The sequence below is a fragment of the Saccopteryx bilineata genome, chromosome 5, assembly GCF_036850765.1.
Source record: "Saccopteryx bilineata isolate mSacBil1 chromosome 5, mSacBil1_pri_phased_curated, whole genome shotgun sequence".
Classification (NCBI taxonomy): domain Eukaryota; kingdom Metazoa; phylum Chordata; class Mammalia; order Chiroptera; family Emballonuridae; genus Saccopteryx; species Saccopteryx bilineata.
Window position 1 is genome coordinate 262,477,728 of NC_089494.1, and position 19,543 is coordinate 262,497,270.

The window sequence follows — 19,543 nt, forward strand, 5'->3', positions numbered from 1 at the left end:
GACCTGGTGCCTTACTCAGCCACAGTGGCCTCTGCCTTCCCTGATGGAACCAGACTCCCTGCTATGCCTGAGACCCTGTGTGCTTTGTCCCTTGTGCCCTCTGATCTCTGTTCCCTCTGTGCCCTCCCTCAGTAAGGTGGTCTTACTGTGCTCCTGCTCAGCGCTCAGCAGGGCCGGTGCTGCCATTGGAGAGGGGGTGCTGGTTACTGTGACGGGAGGGTATGAGTTACTGTGACGGGGGAGGGTGTGAGTTACTGTGACGGGGAGGGTGTGAGTTACTGTGACGGGGGAGGGTGTGAGTTACTGTGACGGGGGAGGGTGTGAGTTACTGTGACAGGGGGAGGGTGTGAGGGACTGTGACGGGGAGGGTGTGAGTTACTGTGACGGGGGAGGGTGTGAGGGACTGTGACGGGGGAGGGTGTGAGTTACTGTGACGGGGGTGTGTGAGTTACTGTGACGGGGGGTGTGAGTTACTGTGACGGGGGAGGGTGTGAGTTACTGTGACGGGGAGGGTGTGAGTTACTGTGACGGGGGGTGTGAGTTACTGTGACGGGGGTGTGAGTTACTGTGACGGGGAGGGTGAGTTACTGTGACGGGGAGGGTGAGTTACTGTGACGGGGAGGGTGAGTTACTGTGACGGGGAGGGTGTGAGTTACTGTGACGGGGAGGGTGTGAGTTACTGTGACGGGGGGTGTGAGTTACTGTGACGGGGGGGTGTGAGTTACTGTGACGGGGGGGGTGTGAGTTACTGTGACGGGGGGTGTGAGTTACTGTGACGGGGAGGGTGAGTTACTGTGACAGGGGAGGGTGAGTTACTGTGACGGGGGGTGTGAGTTACTGTGACGGGGAGGGTGTGAGTTACTGTGACGGGGAGGGTGTGAGTTACTGTGACGGGGGTGTGAGTTACTGTGACGGGGGTGTGAGTTACTGTGACGGGGGGTGTGTGAGTTACTGTGACGGGGAGGGTGAGTTACTGTGACGGGGAGGGTGAGTTACTGTGACGGGGAGGGTGAGTTACTGTGACGGGGGTGTGAGTTACTGTGACGGTGGAGGGTGTGAGTTACTGTGACGGGGGAGGGTGTGAGTTACTGTGACGGGGAGGGTGTGAGGGACTGTGACGGGGGAGGGTGTGAGTTACTGTGACGGGGGGAAGGTGTGAGTTACTGTGACGGGGGAGGGTGAGTTACTGTGACGGGGAGGGTGTGAGTTACTGTGACGGGGAGGGTGAGTTACTGTGACGGGGGAGGGTGTGAGTTACTGTGACAGGGGGAGGGTGTGAGTTACTGTGACGGGGGGAGGGTGTGAGTTACTGTGACGGGGAGGGTGAGTTACTGTGACAGGGGAGGGTGTGAGTTACTGTGACGGGGAGGGTGAGTTACTGTGACGGGGAGGGTGTGAGTTACTGTGACGGGGGGAGGGTGTGAGTTACTGTGACGGGGAGGGTGAGTTACTGTGACAGGGGAGGGTGAGTTACTGTGACGGGGAGGGTGAGTTACTGTGACGGGGAGGGTGTGAGTTACTGTGACGGGGAGGGTGTGAGTTACTGTGACGGGGAGGGTGAGTTACTGTGACAGGGAGGGTGTGAGTTACTGTGACGGGGGGGTGTGAGTTATACTGTGACGGGGTGGGTGTGAGTTACTGTGACGGGGGGTGTGAGTTACTGTGACGGGGGGGTGTGAGTTATACTGTGACAGGGGAGGGTGAGTTACTGTGACGGGGAGGGTGAGTTACTGTGACAGGGGAGGGTGAGTTACTGTGACAGGGGAGGGTGAGTTACTGTGACGGGGAGGGTGTGAGTTACTGTGACGGGGGAGGGTGTGAGTTACTGTGACAGGGGGGAGGGTGTGAGTTACTGTGACGGGGAGGGTGTGAGTTACTGTGACGGGGAGGGTGTGAGTTACTGTGACGGGGGGGTGTGAGTTACTGTGACGGGGGAGGGTGTGAGGGACTGTGACGGGGTGGGTGTGAGGGACTGTGACGGGGAGGGTGTGAGGGACTGTGACGGGGGGTGTGAGTTACTGTGACGGGGAGGGTGTGAGTTACTGTGACGGGGGAGGGTGTTACTGTGACAGGGGAGGGTGCTGGTTACTATGACAGGGGGAGGCTGTGAGTTACTGTGACGGGGAGGGTGTTACTGTGACAGGGGAGGGTGCTGGTTACTGTGACGGGGGAGGGTGTGAGTTACTGTGATGGGGCAAGGGTATTGGTTACTGTGACAGCAATGTTGCTAGTTGCTGTGACTGGGGGCTTTCTCCTACTTTTGGGGGATGGGAGAAACATTACTAGTTATTGAGGAGGGAGGGTTGAGTTCATTTACTATGATGGGGTGGGTGGGGGAGCATGCTAGTTACTGATTGGGGAGAGGCCGCCCCTTGCATGTGGTGTCCTGCGGTAGACACTGACCGTCGGGTGTGTAGGGGACAGTTCATACCACAGTCTTCCCTGAACAGTACCAGACAGTGGGCGAGCTCCAGTCTCAAAGCACTGTGCATGGCCCGCGAGCTTCAGCTGCGGGTCCGGGTTGCTCGCTTGCAGCGTGCAGGTGTGGGCGCGACTCCTCAGACACGGCCTTCCAGGGGCTCTGTCTGCGGGGCCCCACGTGCTCCGTGGGAGGTTTGGTTGGGGGGTTTGGTGGTCTTCCCTCTTGGAATGGGAGCCCTGGGAAGGTGTGGTCACATGCGGTGTCCCAATCCCAGCCCAGCACCTGTCTCTAAACCAGGAGGGGGGGATGTTGTTTTGCTTTTAGACAGTAAACCATGTTTTAACTCTGCAGGAAAACAGTGAGTTATAAAAAGGCATGTGGCCCTTGTGACCTGTTGAACGCATTCCTCTCCTGCAGGTGTCTTCTGTTTGTGAAGCGCGGTGTACAGCAGAGAGGAACCCCAGCGCGGGGCCGCAGGGTCCCTGCAGGACGCGGTGCGCCAGTGCCAGTTCTGGCTCGGAGGACACGGGCTCGGACGGCGCCGGCGGCTGGGCGGACCCCGGCGAGGAGCAGCTCTTCTCTCGAACTCATCTCTAAACCTGCAGAGTAGTACACATTATTTCCTAAAAATGAAATGTGATGGGAAATTACCCTTTTGTGAGGCCTGTTAATCTAAAACAACAACTTAGGTTTCTTCTCAACTGATTCTGATCAGTAATTATCTTTCTCTTCTTGCTTATTTTAGAGTTGAGGACAGCTGTCCTGTTGAAGATTTTCTTTCCAAGCTGTTAAATTCTTGGCTATTTGAAATAGACTAGATTGTGTTGTCGAATCAAGAATGGGTGTGCATGTGCTTGTCTCGGAAGTCCTGCTGCCCCTTGCATCTCCCCTGCGGCCACTCCCCTCGGACTGCAGTCCGGCCTCTGTTAACCCGTTAGCGTTGCAGTGCCCGCACCACTTCCGCTCTCCAGAGAGCGAGCTTTGGAACACGTAGGCTTTGTTCTGTAGGAACTGGGACGAAAGGCGTCCCGCAGTGGATCGGCGCCTTCCTGCGGGCGAGGGGGCGTGGCTGGCTCAGCCGGTCTTCATCGGCAAGGTCTCCCGGCCTCGCAAGTAGCAGCCACAGGGTGTGCTTTTAGAGACTTACAAATACTGTATTTTTTCTCTTAGGATTTCCCCCTAAAGTGTCATAGAAGATACTATGGTTTGTGACTATGCTAACTGAAGAAGCCACGGTTTTTGGGGTGTGGGCTAGTGTATGAGGCACAGGGAGGTGAGAGGGCAAAACAGCTTTCAGGGTTCTGTGTGGCAAGTCTTAGAATAGTTGGTGAGGATCTTAGTCGCAAATTATGATTTTCTTGGAACCAACATTGATTGAAACCCCTAGAACTCAAAATCATAAACATTTGAAATGCAGTAAGAGCACCCGTCACCCAGAGAAACCTGGGCTGCTGCAGCTGGCTGCTCGTGGCTGTGATTTAGTGTAGCTTAGCTCTCCTCTTGTGTTTGAGAGAATGTTCTGGGCCAGTTCCGTGTGGCGGCTTGGGGCGGGCGCAGTATCGCTTTCTCTCGTACTTGTGCGATGGCCTCCTGGGGCTCGCCTTCCCGGCTCGGCCTGAGGTTCGGGGCGCACCCTGCCCTCCCCGTGGCCACCGGCTCGAGCTTCGCACGCTGTGCCACACAGGTGCAAGCGGGAGGAGCAGTGCTTGCAAAACCTGAACATTTAAGTGGCTTTTTTTTTTTTTTAACCAACTCATTATTTTTAAAAAACTTAATGTGTGAAATCAGTTTAGCATGTCTGAATCAGGAACAGCAGAAAAGTCTAACGTGGACGGGACCGCTTCGCCACTCATTTTGGTGGGCAGTACCCGGACTAGTTCCGGGGCGGGGGGGGGGTGCTGAACTGGCTGAGAAGTCGGGTTTGCTTTGAGCATTGGGTTTTGTTGCCTTTTTCTTAGTTGATGACACAGAATACTCCCCCGAAGGCTGTGGTGTCACCCAGCCTCTGCACCCTCCCTGTGAGGACCCGGAGGCACCGCTAGGTCTGATCTCGCCACATGTCAGGGTTTGTGTTGATACAACACGTCTTTTTGACACTTTAAAGTGGGTTTGTGTGTGTGTGTGTGCGTGCGTGCGCACGTGTGTAAGATTTTATGTTGCTGTTATTTATTTACAGATTTTATATGGTTTTATGTATTTTTCCTTCTTCCAGAGCTTCCTAAAAATCCATTAGCATCTGCACTGAAATATAATTTGACAGCAAAGGCAAAAAAGAATTGGATGTTGTAAATTCCTAAAATCACTACAATGACGATTGTCCTAGAAATCGTTGCTTATGTAGCAGAGACCAAATCTATTTCCGACACCACCTTCAGCTTAGCTGATCTTGGACAGCTGCTTTGATCCAGGAGCGGCTCCAGGTGGTCGCGGTGCAGACTTCCTTCCGTGCCGATGGGAAGGTGGTGCGCCTTCCACAGGGGGTGGGGTGTACATGGGGGGGATGGACGGATTATGTATTTATTTGTTTTCATGGCGAAGTGGCGGAAGGCCAGACAGGCTTTCAGCAGCAGAGTCGAAATGTGGTTTTTAGTTTCATGAATGGGTGATCACAAAGAAAAAGCATCCTTTAAAAAGTTGGCAAAACGCTGAGACGCACTGTGGTATGAAGCGCATTGCATATCCGTAGCACTGAATGTCCGTTTCCATTCCCGGGCTGAGGTTTCTCCCGTGGTCGTATTGTTCTGATTTCACGTACACCGGAATAACTGATTTTTTGTTTTCTTGTGGAGTTAACACCAAAATAAAAAATTTAAAAAGCAGTTGGTTGCCTTTATCATAGCAAAGAACCCTCCCTCCCCCCTCTAATGACGCGCACCAGTGGAGACAGAAAGTCCCAGTCACCTCGTTCCTGGTGAAGGTGTCACTTAGAGGCGGGCAGAGGTAGGTGTGCTGCTCTGCTGGGCAGGAAAGCGGGCGGGGCTGCTGAGAAACGAGTCCTCCCCAACCCCCCAGCTGCGACCTCTGTGGAGCAGAGCACACCAGGCTTTTGTCCCGAGGTGGTAGACCAAGCTTAGTCTTTTTGTTCTGAAAAAAATGCCTGTGTATACTGTTTATTAACATGATAGTGTTCATCGTAAAACAAGAAACCAGTGCATTTTTAAAGAAATGTACAAGAAGACGCATCTGCCCTCCCATCCACGCTGAGGGGCAGTTCTGACGCTTGTGCAGGACACTCCGGCAGCTGGGTGTGTCGATGCCCACGTGCTGCACATGCAGAGGAGGGGCCGTGCCCGGAGGGGCCGCACTGGGACTGCTCTTCCGTAACTTCAGGGGGCGTTTTCACTCCGACGTCTTTGCAGGGGGTCGTCCTAGGCCTCTGGTTCTCCCAGCTGCGTTACTCCCTGACACGGACTCCCAGCTTTCCCAGCGCGGAGCACTGGCTTCTACAGCGTGCTGAGCAGCGTTCCTGTGGACTCCCTTACCCACGGGCCTCCTGGCACAGCCGCTCCAAGGGAGTTGACAGCCTGTGCAGGGCCCGCTGCTGCGTAGGCTGATGTTGCCAGCGCCCTGTGCCACGGGGGGGCTGCGTTTGAGATGGGCGCCCCTTTCTCTGCCTGTACGCTCCTGGTTGCTCTGCCTGCTGGGGGCCGGTCCTGTTCTCAGGTGGTGGGTGCTTTCCCTCTCGGAGGAGGAGAGCTGGGGCGTGTGTGGCGGGACCCAGGTGTTTGCGGGCGCAGGCAGGTGTGCCGATGCTCTCGCCTTAGGAGCACAAGGACACCCTCCCGTCCTCTTCTAGGACCCGTGTGGTTTATATAGAGTCCGTCTCGGAAGCACAGGTACCGAGTACGGGAAGGGAGGCTTGCCGACTCAGCCTGCTGGCCCGCTCAGCGCTGGCAGTCGTGTATAGAGCCCTTGCCTGCCCTGAGGGAAGTGACAGCTGTGTCCGGCTCCTGCAGTGAGGATCCCCGGCCTGGCTGCGTGTCAGCGTTGTGACTCGGGAAGGTTAAAGCGAGTCGGGATCACGGCGGTGCCTCGTGCCTTCAGCCCTGAGCGTGAGCTTCTGTCGGAGTTGTGGGCGACCGTCCCTCCAGGCTCTGCCCTCTTGCTGGGGACCGAGTTCTCCTCAGCAGGGCTGCTATGCCCGGGTGGGATGCTGCCCTTCTGGAGGTACCAGAGGCAGGACTGGGTTCACTACCACAGCAGGGCGACCCTGTGGGGGGCGACCGGTCACCCGACGGGAGGTCCCTGTCCGTGGGTTTGGCACACTGCTGGCATGGAGGCCTGGCGGCTGTGCTGACATTGGTCCTCCTTTGCTGCGGCTCTTTGTAAGTGCCGCCCGCGTAACTACCACACAAGCGCCCCTACTTGCAGGAGCTGGGTGGGCGCCCTGCACACATCAGCCATCTGGAGACGGGGCTCTCCGGCCGTCACTGTCCCCAGGAAGTCTCACATCTCAGCTACGTACGTGCTTTCTGCACCACCAGGGGTGTCAAGGCCTCTCTTCAGATGAAATGTCTAATGAGCTCTGGCCAGCGCAGTCAGGATCTGTGCTGCTGCTGCTCTTGTCCCTGCAGACGCCACTCCCGCAGGCTCTGGGCACATGGGTCAGGTGGCTGCAGCTGTGCCCAGGATGCCCGCGTCTGGGACAGCGGTCCAGGGACGGAAAGGAGGGCCCAGCCCGGCTTCTCTGGAAAGCAGCCGAGCGGGTGGCATCACAGGCTGGGCGCTGTTGCAAGCACAACTAGGAAACGAACTTCCACTTTGCAATCCGCCGCCGGCCTGGGTGGCCAAGTAGCACCTGACCAAGCCAGCAGTGCCTGGGAGTGACGCCAGCCCCTGACGTTTGGATGGTGTCGGTGTGGTCTGTGCTAGTGACAGGCACAGCACACACGCTCACTGCTGCCACGCATCACGGGGTGGTAGCTCACAGCCTGTGAGGCGGGTACAGTGCCCCTCTTCACAGGTGGGGCAGCTGAGGCACAGTGAGAAGTGAAGCACGTGATGAAGTCTCCCACCTAGTGACTGGTGGAGACGACAGAGCCCCTGGGGATACGTTCCAAAACTGCGTCTTGCCAACATCCCACAAACGTGAGAAGTGTGTGTAGGGGTTGCTGCGGGTAATGGCTCTGAACGGTCTTCCAGTCAACGGTGAGGGAGTCATTGACAGGAGTCCACGGACTGAGCTGGGGTGCAGGTAAGGACCCCAGTCCTGCCACCCTCGGGTTCTGCACTCTGGCCTCCCCACCCCCCCATTCGTCTTCATGCCACGGACCCTCTGCTGGACACAGGGATCCTCACAGGGCCCCCTACTGGGCTGGCGGGAAAGTTGAAATAGTAAGTACAGCCATACAGACTAGCGGGAGTGCAGAGCCAGGGAGACGTGGTCCTGAACCCCAAGACCCGCCTCCCGTGGTTCCTGGACAGGAACAGAGCAGAGCAGGAAACACCGCAAAGGAGAAGTTGCCACACCCAGGCCCAGTAACTCAAGAAAATCACATCTGTAGTACCCCCCACCCCGTGGTGGCAGAGGTCCTTGCCTTGGGGGTTGGGTCTGAGGAGGCCTGCAGTGCGCGGTGGTGACTGTGGGCATGTGGCCATCGTGGCTGGCTCAGTCCTACCCTCCCACCCTGAAGCGAGGTCCCACTACCCCTCCCAGTACTGGCAGGCCTGAGGGAAGAGGCCAGGGGCAGCAGCAGAAATGTCACATGTCAGAGCCGAGTTGCGTGGCTATGACCCTGCGGTAAAGGGGCAGGCCAGGGCCTGGCAGCCCCCGGTCTTCCCTGGGGTCAGGCACGGGGCCTGCTGCAGTTCCGATACTGGGCCTGCCACTTCACGTCACAGTCCAGGGGATCGCTTGGGAGCCCCAAGGCTGGGGAGGCCTGTGTGGGGGCATTGAAGAAGCTCCACCCCCTGTCCTGCTACGCCAACAGGCCCTGGCTTCCCAGAGGCCCAGCCTAGGGCCAGGTGGGGATGACACTCCCTGCCCTGTCTGCCAGGCAGCAGGCTGCACTGAACACTGGCCCGCAGTGCCCCTGGGTGCGTGTTGGAAGCCAGGTGACAGGCCTGCCTAGAGCTTAGACATTCCTCCAGCCTCTCGCTGCCCACCTGAGGTATGACGGGAAGAACCCTCCCCCCACCAGCTGTGTGACCCTGACTGGAAGGGGCACACCACCTGCCCCCTCCCACGGCCAGGCCAGCCCAGCTGGTGATGGGCAGGTTAAGCTCCCATCACCCCACTGGCATACGGACAAGATCCCGAGGGCACCTCGCCCTCCCTGCCCTGCTCCGTTCCCTCTATGGCTTCCCCTGCCCCCACGCATGCCCACCTCCTGGTGCGGCTCGTGGACCCCGGTCAGACCCCCACACCAGGAGCCCCTGCTCTGGCTCGGCTGCCACCTGGGGTCCTTCCCGGCCGTCTGGGGGTCCATCGCAGAGGCTTGCTCCCCCAGCAGGTCCAAGGGGCTTGTGCAGGACACCCACCCCACAGTGGCCGCTGGCAAGCCGGGCCTGCTGTTGGTTCCTCACTCCCAAACCAGGGTGGCCACACCGCTGCTCCTGCTCCTCCACCTTCAGACCCGCAGGTAGAGGGAGAGCCTCTGGAGGAACCGGACCTGACTGTGGTTCCTGACTGTGGAGCTGGGGGCTTAGGCCCTGGAGGAACCAGAGCTGACTGTGGAGCTGGGGGCTTAGGCCCTGGAGGGAGCAGAGCTGACTGTGGAGCTGGGGGCTTAGGCCCTGGAGGGAGCAGAGCTGACTGTGGAGCTGGGGGCTTAGGCCCTGGAGGGAGCAGAGCTGACTGTGGAGCTGGGGGCTTAGGCCCCTGGAGGGAGCAGAGCTGACTGTGGAGCTGGGGGCTTAGGCCCTGGAGGGAGCAGAGCTGACTGTGGAGCTGGGGGCTTAGGCCCTGGAGGGAGCAGAGCTGACTGTGGAGCTGGGGGCTTAGGCCCTGGAGGGAGCAGAGCTGACTGTGGAGCTGGGGGCTTAGGCCCTGGAGGGACCGGAGCTGACTGTGGAGCTGGGGGCTTAGGCCCTGGAGGGACCGGAGCTGACTGTGGAGCTGGGGGCTTAGGCCCTGGAGAAACCGGAGCTGACTGTGGAGCTGGGGGCTTAGGCCCTGGAGGAACCGGAGCTGACTGTGGAGCTGGGGGCTTAGGCCCTGGAGGAACCGGAGCTGACACTGGAGCTGGGGGCTTAGGCCCCTGGAGGGCTCCAAGTCCTGGCCTGGGGACTGCTGCAGCACAGACGCCCACACAGGTCCAGCCCGGGGGCCGGCTCCAGGGTCCCCCCCAGCTGAAGCGGAGCCAGGCTGCAGGAAGCCTGAGCTCCGTGCGTTACCCCCGGGCTTGCTGAGGGCCTGCCGGCCCTGGCCCCCTTCCAGACTGCCTGGCTCCTCTCACTGTGACAGGCCTGGGGCACCAGCCCTGTGTCTGCACAGGGCCCGCTTCCTGCTGGTCGCAGTGCCAGGCATGTCCACGGCGTCCTCCCGCCAGCTGCGAGCTGCAGCCGTGGATAACGGAGCTGCCCGTGTCTATGGGCTCAGGCCCTGGCCGCCTGGCAGGGGGTGTGAGGGCGCCCACGCACAGACAGGACCTGCTTAGAGAGGTTAGGGACTGTGCTGGGCAGCACTCGAGCAGCAGACCCTGGCTCTGAGCTACAGTCCTGCACTGTGCTCGTCTTGGGCCCCCGTACCTGCGCTGGTCACCCCCACACAGAGAGTGGCCTGTGCCTGTCCTTAGGCCCACGCGTGGGAGCCTGCAGCTGCCTGCAGTCGATCCTGGTGGCTGCCCCCCCCCCCCCAGAGCCTGGGGAGGCTCTCCAGCTTGCCCTTCCGGGGACTTGGACGGGAAGGCGTGAAGCCCTCTGAATGCCCAGGCAGCCCTCTTCATCAGAAGGCTCTTCCTTCTCTTGCCCCCAAACATTCCTGCTAGCAGCCACCTCGCCCTTCTCCAGTCTGGGATCACAGGGAGTGGGCAGGCTCGTGACGCGGGGCGAAGCTGGCAGGCACAGCTCTGCTCTGACCGGGGCCATGGGGCGTCTCTGGGTTGGACGGGAGGTGGAAGGAGGAGCAGTCATCAACGTCTCCCACTCAAGAGTGGTTGTGGCCCTCCCCTGGCATGAGTTACACATTTCCTTGGGGGAGGACACACGAGGACCCTTTCCCAGCCGATGACTCTGCAGACTGGCCTTGACAGTGTCATTTCCTCCTCAGCTGGGGCGGAAACGGGTGCCTGGGCACCGCCTCCCTGGGGTGGGGAGGCTGCCACAGAATGGGGCCTCCACGGCCCTTCCAGGGCCAGCCTCCTCCCAGCCCTACGAGGGGGCTGCGTGGAGCAGCCAGAGGAGCCTGGCGGTGGGACCCTGTGGGCTGGGACAGCCATTCTTAACGTGTCCTGAGCACCTCCTGGGTGCCATCATTAAGCTGAGTCTAACGGGCGGACAGGTGGGCAGACTATTTGAGAGGCCCCTGATGGGGACCACAGAGGCCATGTCGGGACCCGGGAGGATCGGGGTGCTCTGGGAGAAGAGTGGGCTGGGGGCTTGGCCTGGCCTCCCCTGCAGCTCCAGGCAGTGCCTTCACCATGTGGTTCTTGGCTCATTTCTGGAGTTTAGAGGTGGGCCCCTCTCCCCATGGGGGAGGAGGAAGGCTCAGTCATGGTCATTCAGCAGGTCACCACTGAGCCCCTCCTGGGCCAGGCTGCAGAGGTGGGTGATCCCCAGTTCTCGTGCTGCCTCCGCGTGGCTGATCTAGCCCCCCTGCCGCGTGTCAGCTAGAGGGACACTGGGATGGACAAGGGATTGGGGGCTCCCTCCAGAGGGGGTGCCAGCTCTGCCAGGTGTGGGCACTGGGGGAGGGTGGGTAGGTGGCAGAGGCAACCTGGCAAGCACTTGGCATGATCAGCATAATTAGCAGAATCTCAAGGTTTTTCCTGGAGTTTTTTGAGATCTTTAAGGGCAGAGATAGACTGTTCAATTGGGTATTGTCACCTGGGTGTCCATGCCTAGCACAAGCCTGGTTCATGGAGGCTGATAAACCCTCTGGGGGCGGGGCTTCACAGGCCTAGGAAGGGCAGGTCTCCTGACAGGTGGGGGTGATGACAGGAGGGAGGGAGGTCCTCAGGCCTGGGGCTCTAGTGAGACCCCTCAGGGCAGATAGCCAGGGGTGGAGAGGCTGAGAACTGCTCCCTTCCTAAAGAGGAGGGGACAGCAGCTCTGGAGTGAGAAAGGCAGGAAGGAGCCCCTGCCTGGTGTTTTCAGGGGAGCTGGGAGGATCCACCACCACACCCGATGGAGGAGGGAGGAGGGAGGAGGGACGGGGGCTGGACTGAGGTATGGGGACATTGAGGAAGCCAGTGTCTGGCTGGGAGGGAGCTGGGGCCAGGTGTGTGTGTGTGTGTGTGTGTGTTACAGGGTCTGGAGCTGGGACCAGGTGTGTGTGTGTGTGTGTGTGTGTTATAGGGTCTGGAGTTGGGACCAGGTATGTGTGTGTGTGTGTGTGTTATAGGGTCTGGAGTTGGGACCAGGTATGTGTGTGTGTGTGTATTATAGGGTCTGGAGTTGGGACCAGGTATGTGTGTGTGTGTGTGTGTGTTATAGGGTCTGGAGTTGGGACCAGGTATGTGTGTGTGTGTGTGTGTTATAGGGTCTGGAGCTGGGACCAGGTGTGTGTGTGTGTGTGTGTATTATAGGGTCTGGAGTTGGGACCAGGTATGTGTGTGTGTATGTGTGTGTTATAGGGTCTGGAGCTGGGACCAGGTGTGTGTGTGTGTGTGTGTGTGTGTGTGTTACAGGGTCTGGAGCTGGGACCAGGTGTGTGTGTGTGTGTGTGTGTGTGTGTGTGTGTGTGTTACAGGGTCTGGAGCTGGGACCAGGTGTGTGTGTGTGTGTGTGTTACAGGGTCTGGAGCTGGGACCAGGTGTGTGTGTGTGTGTTACAGGGTCTGGAGCTGGGACCAGGTGTGTGTGTGTGTGTGTGTGTGTGTGTGTGTGTTACAGGGCCTGGAGCCGGGATCAGGGGTGTGTGTATGGCTGTTCCAAGGCCTGGATTCAAATTCTGCCTGTGGACTTAGCAACTGTGGGGCCTTGGTCAGAAAGGTTCCCTCATCTGAGCCTATTTCCTCTCTGCCACAAGGGCAGGGAAGCAGGAGCAGGGCTCAGTAAAGCTCTGCTGTTCCTCCCTTTTCTGCAAGAATCCTGGGGGCTGCACAGAGACTGCGGGGCAATACGGTGTCTGAGAGGGGCCCCGTGGCAGCCCGGAGGTGGGGATGTGGCGTGAGAGTCAGGGATGATGTTCCGAGGGCCAGAGCACCTGGGGTACCATTTTGAGTCACCACAGGGGAACTAGGAGTTAGGGGAAGGGAGTTCCTAGAAGTCCGGGTAGAGGGCAGAGCAGGTGCAAAGGCAGCACGGGAGCGGTTCCGGTGCTCAGAGTGGAGCAGGTAGCTCCGTGAGCTTGGCGGGACCTCAGGTCCAGAGACAGAGCCTCACGCCCGGATGGGGCGATTCTCACAGCGGGTCGTGTTGGCGTGCCCGTTGACCTCTGCCTTCCGCACCCACTTCACACAGCTCCCCACGTGGGACCTGATTCCTGCAGCCTCTAAATCAGGCTTTGCTGTCTGCTGTTGGCAGCAGCAGGCAACTGGATGATGCCTTTAACAAAAATAAGGCTATTTGGAAAATTCCACTGTGGTGTGCTGTAACAGGGAGCCTTTCTCTTTCTGTTTCCTTCATGCCTACTGCCTTAGGCCTCCACCACTGGGCACCTCTTAACAATCAGTGAGCCACAGGCCACGGGTGGCAGGGGGTGTCCCCACACCCCCCACCATAGGTTGTGATCTGTTGGTTTCATCGTAACTTACTTGTTCTAACTACTTGGGATGCTCTGGGAATGAGTGACCCTTGATTTGGGGCCAGACCCACCTGGATTCAGTGTTCCCAGTGAACTGGGGCAGTGATACAGCATCATGGAGGTCTGGGACAGTCAGAGACGCTGTTACAGAGGTGGAGCACACAGAGAGCAGACTCAGGGCTCCATAGCCGGCACAGCACACTCCACGACACCAAGACTTGGGACCTGCATTGATTACCGTATTTCCCCATGTATAGGATGCACCTTAATTTGGGGACCCAACATTTGAAAAATAATGTATTACATAAAGTTACTGAACTCAAGTTTTAGTTATAAAAGTCATACAACTCATCACTGTCACAAACTCCCACCCATTAACTTGTCCTCATCTGTCTGATGATGAATCACTCTTCAACAATGAGCAAAAAAGCATGAAAAAGTGGGAAATGCAGGTAAAAAATCTACAACCACCGAATAAGACGCACCCAGATTTTAGACACCCCCCCCTTTTTTAAAGGAGCATCTCTTACATGGGGAACATGGTATCTGAACTCTTGGAGCTGGGTTCTCCCCATTCACAAAATGGCAACATCATTTGACTCGCTTACCTCGGGTTGGTGAGAAGGGCCGGGGCGGAGCCCTCCTCTGATGGCCTCAAGTTACTGTGCTTTTCGAAGTCTGTGACTTACCCACCAGGCAGCATCTTACACATCTTCACTGTAAAGACAGCACACGCTTGCTCTGGGGAAACTTTCTCCACACATACAGGGGCAGATAATGACGTGTTCCGCTAGTCACTTGGGTGTTTTCTTCCTGTCTTTTATTCCTGTGGATGATGCAGATTCCATATTCCTCTATTTTTTTTTTTTTTTTTGGCTTGGCCAATGTGTTTATTATTGTCTTTATCTGAAAAATCTTCATAGAAAATTGGGGTTTGGGTTTATTTGCCCTCAGCAGCCTGTTCCTGAGCTCGGAGGGAGCTTCCCTTCTTCTGAGCTCCCCAAACTTTCTTCTGGGGAAGAGACATTTTGGGACAGTTTCACTTTTTAGCTTCTTGCTTAGGCTTCGTCTTGTAGACTGGATTCGCTCAGAGAGCTCCCCATCTCGCCTGGAGTTACACTGTTCTCTGTGTACTGAGAGCATTGTTTCTTGTAAGCATCTCCATCTCCTTCCGTCAGGGAACGAATACAGTCTGCCAATGTTCTGCCCCTGTGCTGTGCTTCTGAGGAACCTCTGCATTGAGTTCCTTGCTTTCTGAACCATGACCATAAAAGGGCATTGTTCGGTACCGCGAGGGACGAACAAACCTCTGTCCACAGCTCCCTTCTGGGCCCTCAAAGCTCTCTTTCCAGTTGTTCTGGCAAGCCCTCCATCCGAAGAGCAGGTGAACCAGGTTGCCCATCGATGCTTTTCTCGTTGTGTTCACTCAGCCTTCGTAGATTTGGTCCATGCCAGACTCCACTCAGCCTTGTAGATCTGGTCCGTGCCAGACCTATCGAGCAGCCTGCGCTGCAGCCCGTCCTGCCAGCAACACTCGTACTTCGGGAGTTCACAAGCATGAGCTGCACAAACCGTGCCAGCTCGTCCCATAGGGGCATAAGCACTCTGACCAATGCTATCTCTGCTGGTTATGCAAACTACCATCCTGTACTTGGGTCTGTTGTATTTAATTTTGATCCTGGATTACCAAGTGTTTGTGGGTACAATAGTCCGTTTTACCCTCTTGTCATCCTCTATATTTCACTTGGTGCCTCTTGGAGTAGCCCTCATTCTTGACAAGATGGACAAACCCCGTGCTGTGGAAGAGACCCGTGTCAGCAGTTTGCCACATACATACCTGCTGGTCCAGCACAGTTTGGGGAAGGGCGGAGTCCATCTTCTTTGATTTTCTATTTTCAATTCAGTATCACTCTTACAACTTAAGCACTTCCTCTGTTCTGTATTATAAATTCTTTAAAGGTTTTTTTTTAAATGGCTCCATTTAGTTAACCTTCCCTCATGGCTGGACTTGTACATTATGTCCACGTCAGTGTTGTAAAGAACACAGTGCCTGGTGCATGGGGCTCTTTGAAAATACCAAAGCCTAGGCCGGTTCATCTGGAGGTGAGATGCAGTTTTGGAAGGTGTGGAATGTGCAGACACGTTTGGGAACCACTTGCCTAGCGTTTATGTGCATTATTTCGCGTCAGCGTTGCAGAAACACGTGGGGATGGTCTGTGATCACAGCCGTACAGAGCGGGCAAGAAGTGACTTGCCCAAGGTCCCGTCAGGACTTAGGATAGGTCTGAAGGCGGATGCCCCGCCCAGACCACCCTCCAAAAAACCTTGCAAGGCCCCACCCAGCTCTTGTTAAATATTAACTATTGATATATAGACTTCCTGAATCAAACCTGGCTTGTCTTGTTGACTGCTCTGTCCCTGCTGGTGACATCGGTCTACCAGGATACAGGATGGTTTTAGGAGCTTCCTGGAGCACAGGGATTCTGAGTGCTATAGTTTTCTCTTCTGCTTCCTCCTCTCCTGGGGCCACGCCATCTCTGTCCTGAACATGCTCCTTCTAGGAGTTCTGCCTCCCAAATTCCCTGATTTTACTCTAGTGCAGGTTGGAGACGGGTCCCTGTACTTGTTAAAACTGAATAAAACATAAGCCGATGGCTGTGGTGTGAGGGTCTGAGAGCTGCTTTTTTGCAGCACAGTGCAGAGGCTCCGTCACGGTGGCTCCTCGGGTGGTTTGGACACTTTCCAGTTTCAGTGTGGCTATCTCCCCTGAACATATCAGAGATGGAGGCTGGGGGGGGGTGTGGCACGGAGGTTTCAAAAAGTGACTCGAGTGTGAGTGTGCATGGCAACACAGCTGATTTTGCTCACTGTCCTTGTAATACTATTAGACTCAGGTTGTGATGAGAACTTATCTGGGCCACTTCTGGGTGTTGGTGACAAACGGTAAGGTGACAAATGGGTCAGACCACACTGAGGGTATTAGTGGCTGATGGGTCCCAGGGAGGGGCGTGTGGGGCTGGGGGGTGGGGCAGGATAGGGAGGGCAGTGAGGAAAAGGCAGAGGGCGCTAAATGCAAATCTGTGGACCACAAACTTTTTTTGTTGTTCTGGATGCAGGACAATGGTTCTTTGTCATTGTGTGGTTTTAAAACCCTAAGACGCAGAATGAGGGCTGGAAGGGATCTGTGGAGTCACAAGGAACACTGTAAAATCAGATTTATTAATCTGATGTATTACATTGCTAAGTTAGGCCTGAAGCAAGTGTTCGTCCCCATTGTTTCCTTATGAACTGGGGAGGCCACAAGTTGAAGGAGACCTGGTATTATTTTTCTTTGAAAGCACCTAGACATAAAAGCATTTAAAAGTGTCTTCTGTGCCCCAAGCCCTGGAGGGTGTTAATGTGTTCTATTAAGAGCTTTCCACCTGACCTGTGGTCGCGCAGTGGATAAAGCGTCGACCTGGAAACACAGAGGTCGCCAGTTCAAATCCCTGGGCTTGCCTGGTCAAGGCATATATGGGAGTTGATGCTTCCTGCTCCTCCCCCCTCCTCTCTCTCTCTCTCTCTCTCCTCTCTAAAATGAATAAATAAATTTTAAAAAATAAGAGTTAAATTGTTGCCTGACCTGTGGTGGCGCAGTGGATAAAGCGTCGACCTGGAAACACAGAGGTCTCCCGTTTGAAACCCTGGGCTTGCCTGGTCAAGGCACATATGGGAGTTGATGCTTCCAGCTCCTCCCCACTTCTCTGTCTCTCTCTCTCTCTCCTTCTCTGTCTCTCCTCTCTAAAAATGAATAAATAAATTAAAAAGTAAAACAAAACAAAACAAAACAAAAACAATTCCAGTGCCATGCAGACTTTTTTTTTTAAAAAAAAGAGCTTCCCTTTTTCAAGTTCTCACCCCTCTTGCCACCATAACTATGTAATAGGCGCTGTTTGCTGAGCTATGAGACAGAAGAAACAAGTCAGGGGTTCTCTGGTCCAACCTGCATGATCATGGCCCAGACAACGTACAACGCTCCAGTGCACATGCTGTCTGTGATGGGGATTACCCTTCCTGTCCTGACCACTCTGCTCTTGGGTCCTTTCTTAGCCTCAGCTATTCGGCCTCTGAGGTTTCCTCTCTGGTAATTCCACCTGTGGCAGCGCTCAGAACTCCTGGCTGGTCGGATCAAAGCCTTCCGGCTCCCAGCCCCAGGGCTCTTTCCTCTAACCTTGACGTCTATAGAATATAATAACTTAATAAATATTTAAGGACCTACTATTTGCCAGGAGCAGGGAACAGAGCAGCCAACAAGACAAGCCAGGTTTGATTCAGGAAGTCTATATAGTTACTACTTAACAAGAGCTGGGTGGGGCCTTGCAAGGTTTTTTGGAGGGTGGTCTGGGCGGGGCATCCGCCTTCAGACCTATCCCAAGTCCTGACGGGTCCTGGGACCTTGGGCAAGTCGCTTCTTGCCCGCTCTGTACGGCTGTGATCACAGACCATCCCCACGCGTTTCTGCAACGCTGACGCGAAATAATGCACATAATCGCTAGGCAAGCGGTTCCCAAACGTGTCTGCACATTCCACACCTTCCAAAACTGCATCTCACCTCCAGATGAACCGGCCTAGGCTTAGGTATTTTCAAAGAGCACCAGGCACTGGGTAAAAGCTCAATTAAGGACAACTACCAGAAAAGCCCATTTACAGAGTAAGAGACTAAGGCCGGGCAGGAGGTCTGAGGCTGCCCGTCCCGGGCCTGAGGTCGCGGTTCGCGCGGACACAGGGCTCCTGCCTCCGGGCAGGTAGGGGGCTGGGTCCCCGCGTCCCTCCTGCACACCCGCCCTGGGGCAGGGGCGCCCATCGATGCGCTCCGCCGCTCGGCTCCCTACGCCTGGTCCTTGCCCGCTCGAGCCCCTACCCCTCCCGGCCGCTTCCCACTTCCAAGATGGCCGCGGATGGAGCCGAGCAGGTAAGGGGGTCCCCGGCAGGTGTCCACAGGGGCTCTGCGCACACGAAGACCTCCTCCGGCACCGCTCGCGGCACCCCTTGGCCCTCGGGAGAGAAAAGGGCCGTCGACGCCACTCCAGGGCCCTCGGGAGACGGGAGAGCGGCCGGAAAAAGGGCTGCGGAGCGAACGTCGAGCTCTCAGAGCCGCGGCGGCGGCGGGAGACGGCTGCGCGAGGCGGCTGCGCGAGCGGAAGAGCGGCCGGCGGCGGCAGGGGGCGGGGCGAGGGCGCGCGGGGCGGGGCGAGGGCGCGCGGGGCGGGGCGAGGCGCGCTGCGCTGTTGGCTCCGGGCGCCTCTCGCGCGCACCTGCTGTCCCGGCCCCGTCGCTCCCGGCGTTCCGGCCGCTCAAGTTGCGGTTCCCGCAGGACCTGCGGTGCCGGCTGGCGGGCTCCGGAATGGCATCGGAGCCGAGCTAACCCGGGTACCGAGGGCCTGCCGCGGGCGGGACGGGCGGGAGGGACGGGAGCCGGAGGCGCGGGGCCGCTGCCACCTGCTGCAGCGTCGGCCGGAGCGAGCAGGCGGCCCGAGGCGGGCGCGGAGGGCGGCGCGGGGCCGGGTCCTGCCCAGGCGCCCCCTCGCCGCGCGGCCGCCGCCGCCGCCTGCCGCGCCGCGGAGTGCGTGGGGGCCCGGGACCACCGCAGAGACCCCCAGGGAGGCGCACGCCCCGACACGCTCCTTTTCCGGAACTTGAAAAGTTTTCCTCCTCGGATGAGCGGGGCTCCCGGGCGGGGAGTGCAGCCGGCTCGGCGCGCGGACCCGCCGCTCCTGGCCGCCGGGACCCATCCACCTCGGGGTCCCGACTCCCGGTTGCCCCCCTCCACCGTGGAGCCTTTGATCCCCTTCCTCCTTCTTGGAATCCTTGCCCCTGGGTCGCGGGCCCCTCCTCCTCGGGCTCCCATTTCCCGGCCACGGACCCCCGCGCCTCGGTGACCCAGGCGGAGTGGGCGCAGCAGTGCGCGCGGGGGCGCTGCCCCGGGCCGGGCCGGGCAGGGCAGGGCGCTGCCAGGAGGAAGGACTCGGCTGGAAGCTGCGGAGGCGAGGCCGTCCCCTGGTGAGGACGGCTCCTCGGGGAGCGGAGGGCTGGCAATGCACGCGCCAGTCCCGAGGCTCCGCGGGGGCGTTTTAGTGGCCACGTGAAACCGCTTCTGTCTTAAAAATTGCACAGGGCACCGTTTTCACCAGGATGGCACTGGAAGCCTTGCACTGGGGGCCAGCATCAGCAGCGCGTTAGCACCCCGTCGTTGTCCTGCTGTGCAGGTGGTTAGGTCCGCAGGCTGGGCACTTGCTT

At 57.6% G+C, this 19,543-nt stretch overlaps 2 protein-coding genes and 1 pseudogene across 5 annotated transcripts in view; 2 read left to right on the forward strand and 1 right to left on the reverse strand.

The window, feature by feature from the left end:
* KIAA0232 (KIAA0232 ortholog) overlaps positions 1 to 5,241 on the forward strand; it is a 95,770-nt gene extending 90,529 nt beyond the window's left edge. For both annotated transcript variants that reach the window (XM_066233299.1, XM_066233298.1), the window contains one exon: positions 2,840 to 5,241. In XM_066233299.1, the coding sequence (XP_066089396.1) occupies positions 2,840 to 3,019 (180 nt within the window). In that variant the 3' untranslated portion in view covers positions 3,020 to 5,241. The remainder of the gene's footprint in view (positions 1 to 2,839) is intronic.
* Positions 5,242 to 14,204: 8,963 nt separating this feature from the next.
* Positions 14,205 to 15,186, reverse strand: LOC136306773 (large ribosomal subunit protein uL18-like; annotated as a pseudogene).
* Positions 15,187 to 18,092: 2,906 nt separating this feature from the next.
* Positions 18,093 to 19,543, forward strand: part of TBC1D14 (TBC1 domain family member 14) — a 116,873-nt gene continuing 115,422 nt past the window's right edge. The window contains exon 1 of one of the 3 annotated variants that reach the window (XM_066233304.1): positions 18,093 to 18,218. In XM_066233304.1, the coding sequence (XP_066089401.1) occupies positions 18,113 to 18,218 (106 nt within the window). In that variant the 5' untranslated portion in view covers positions 18,093 to 18,112. Of the gene's footprint in view, positions 18,219 to 18,521; positions 18,677 to 19,543 lie in introns of those variants that run through there. The other 2 variants (XM_066233303.1, XM_066233306.1) reach the window with 2 other exon arrangements.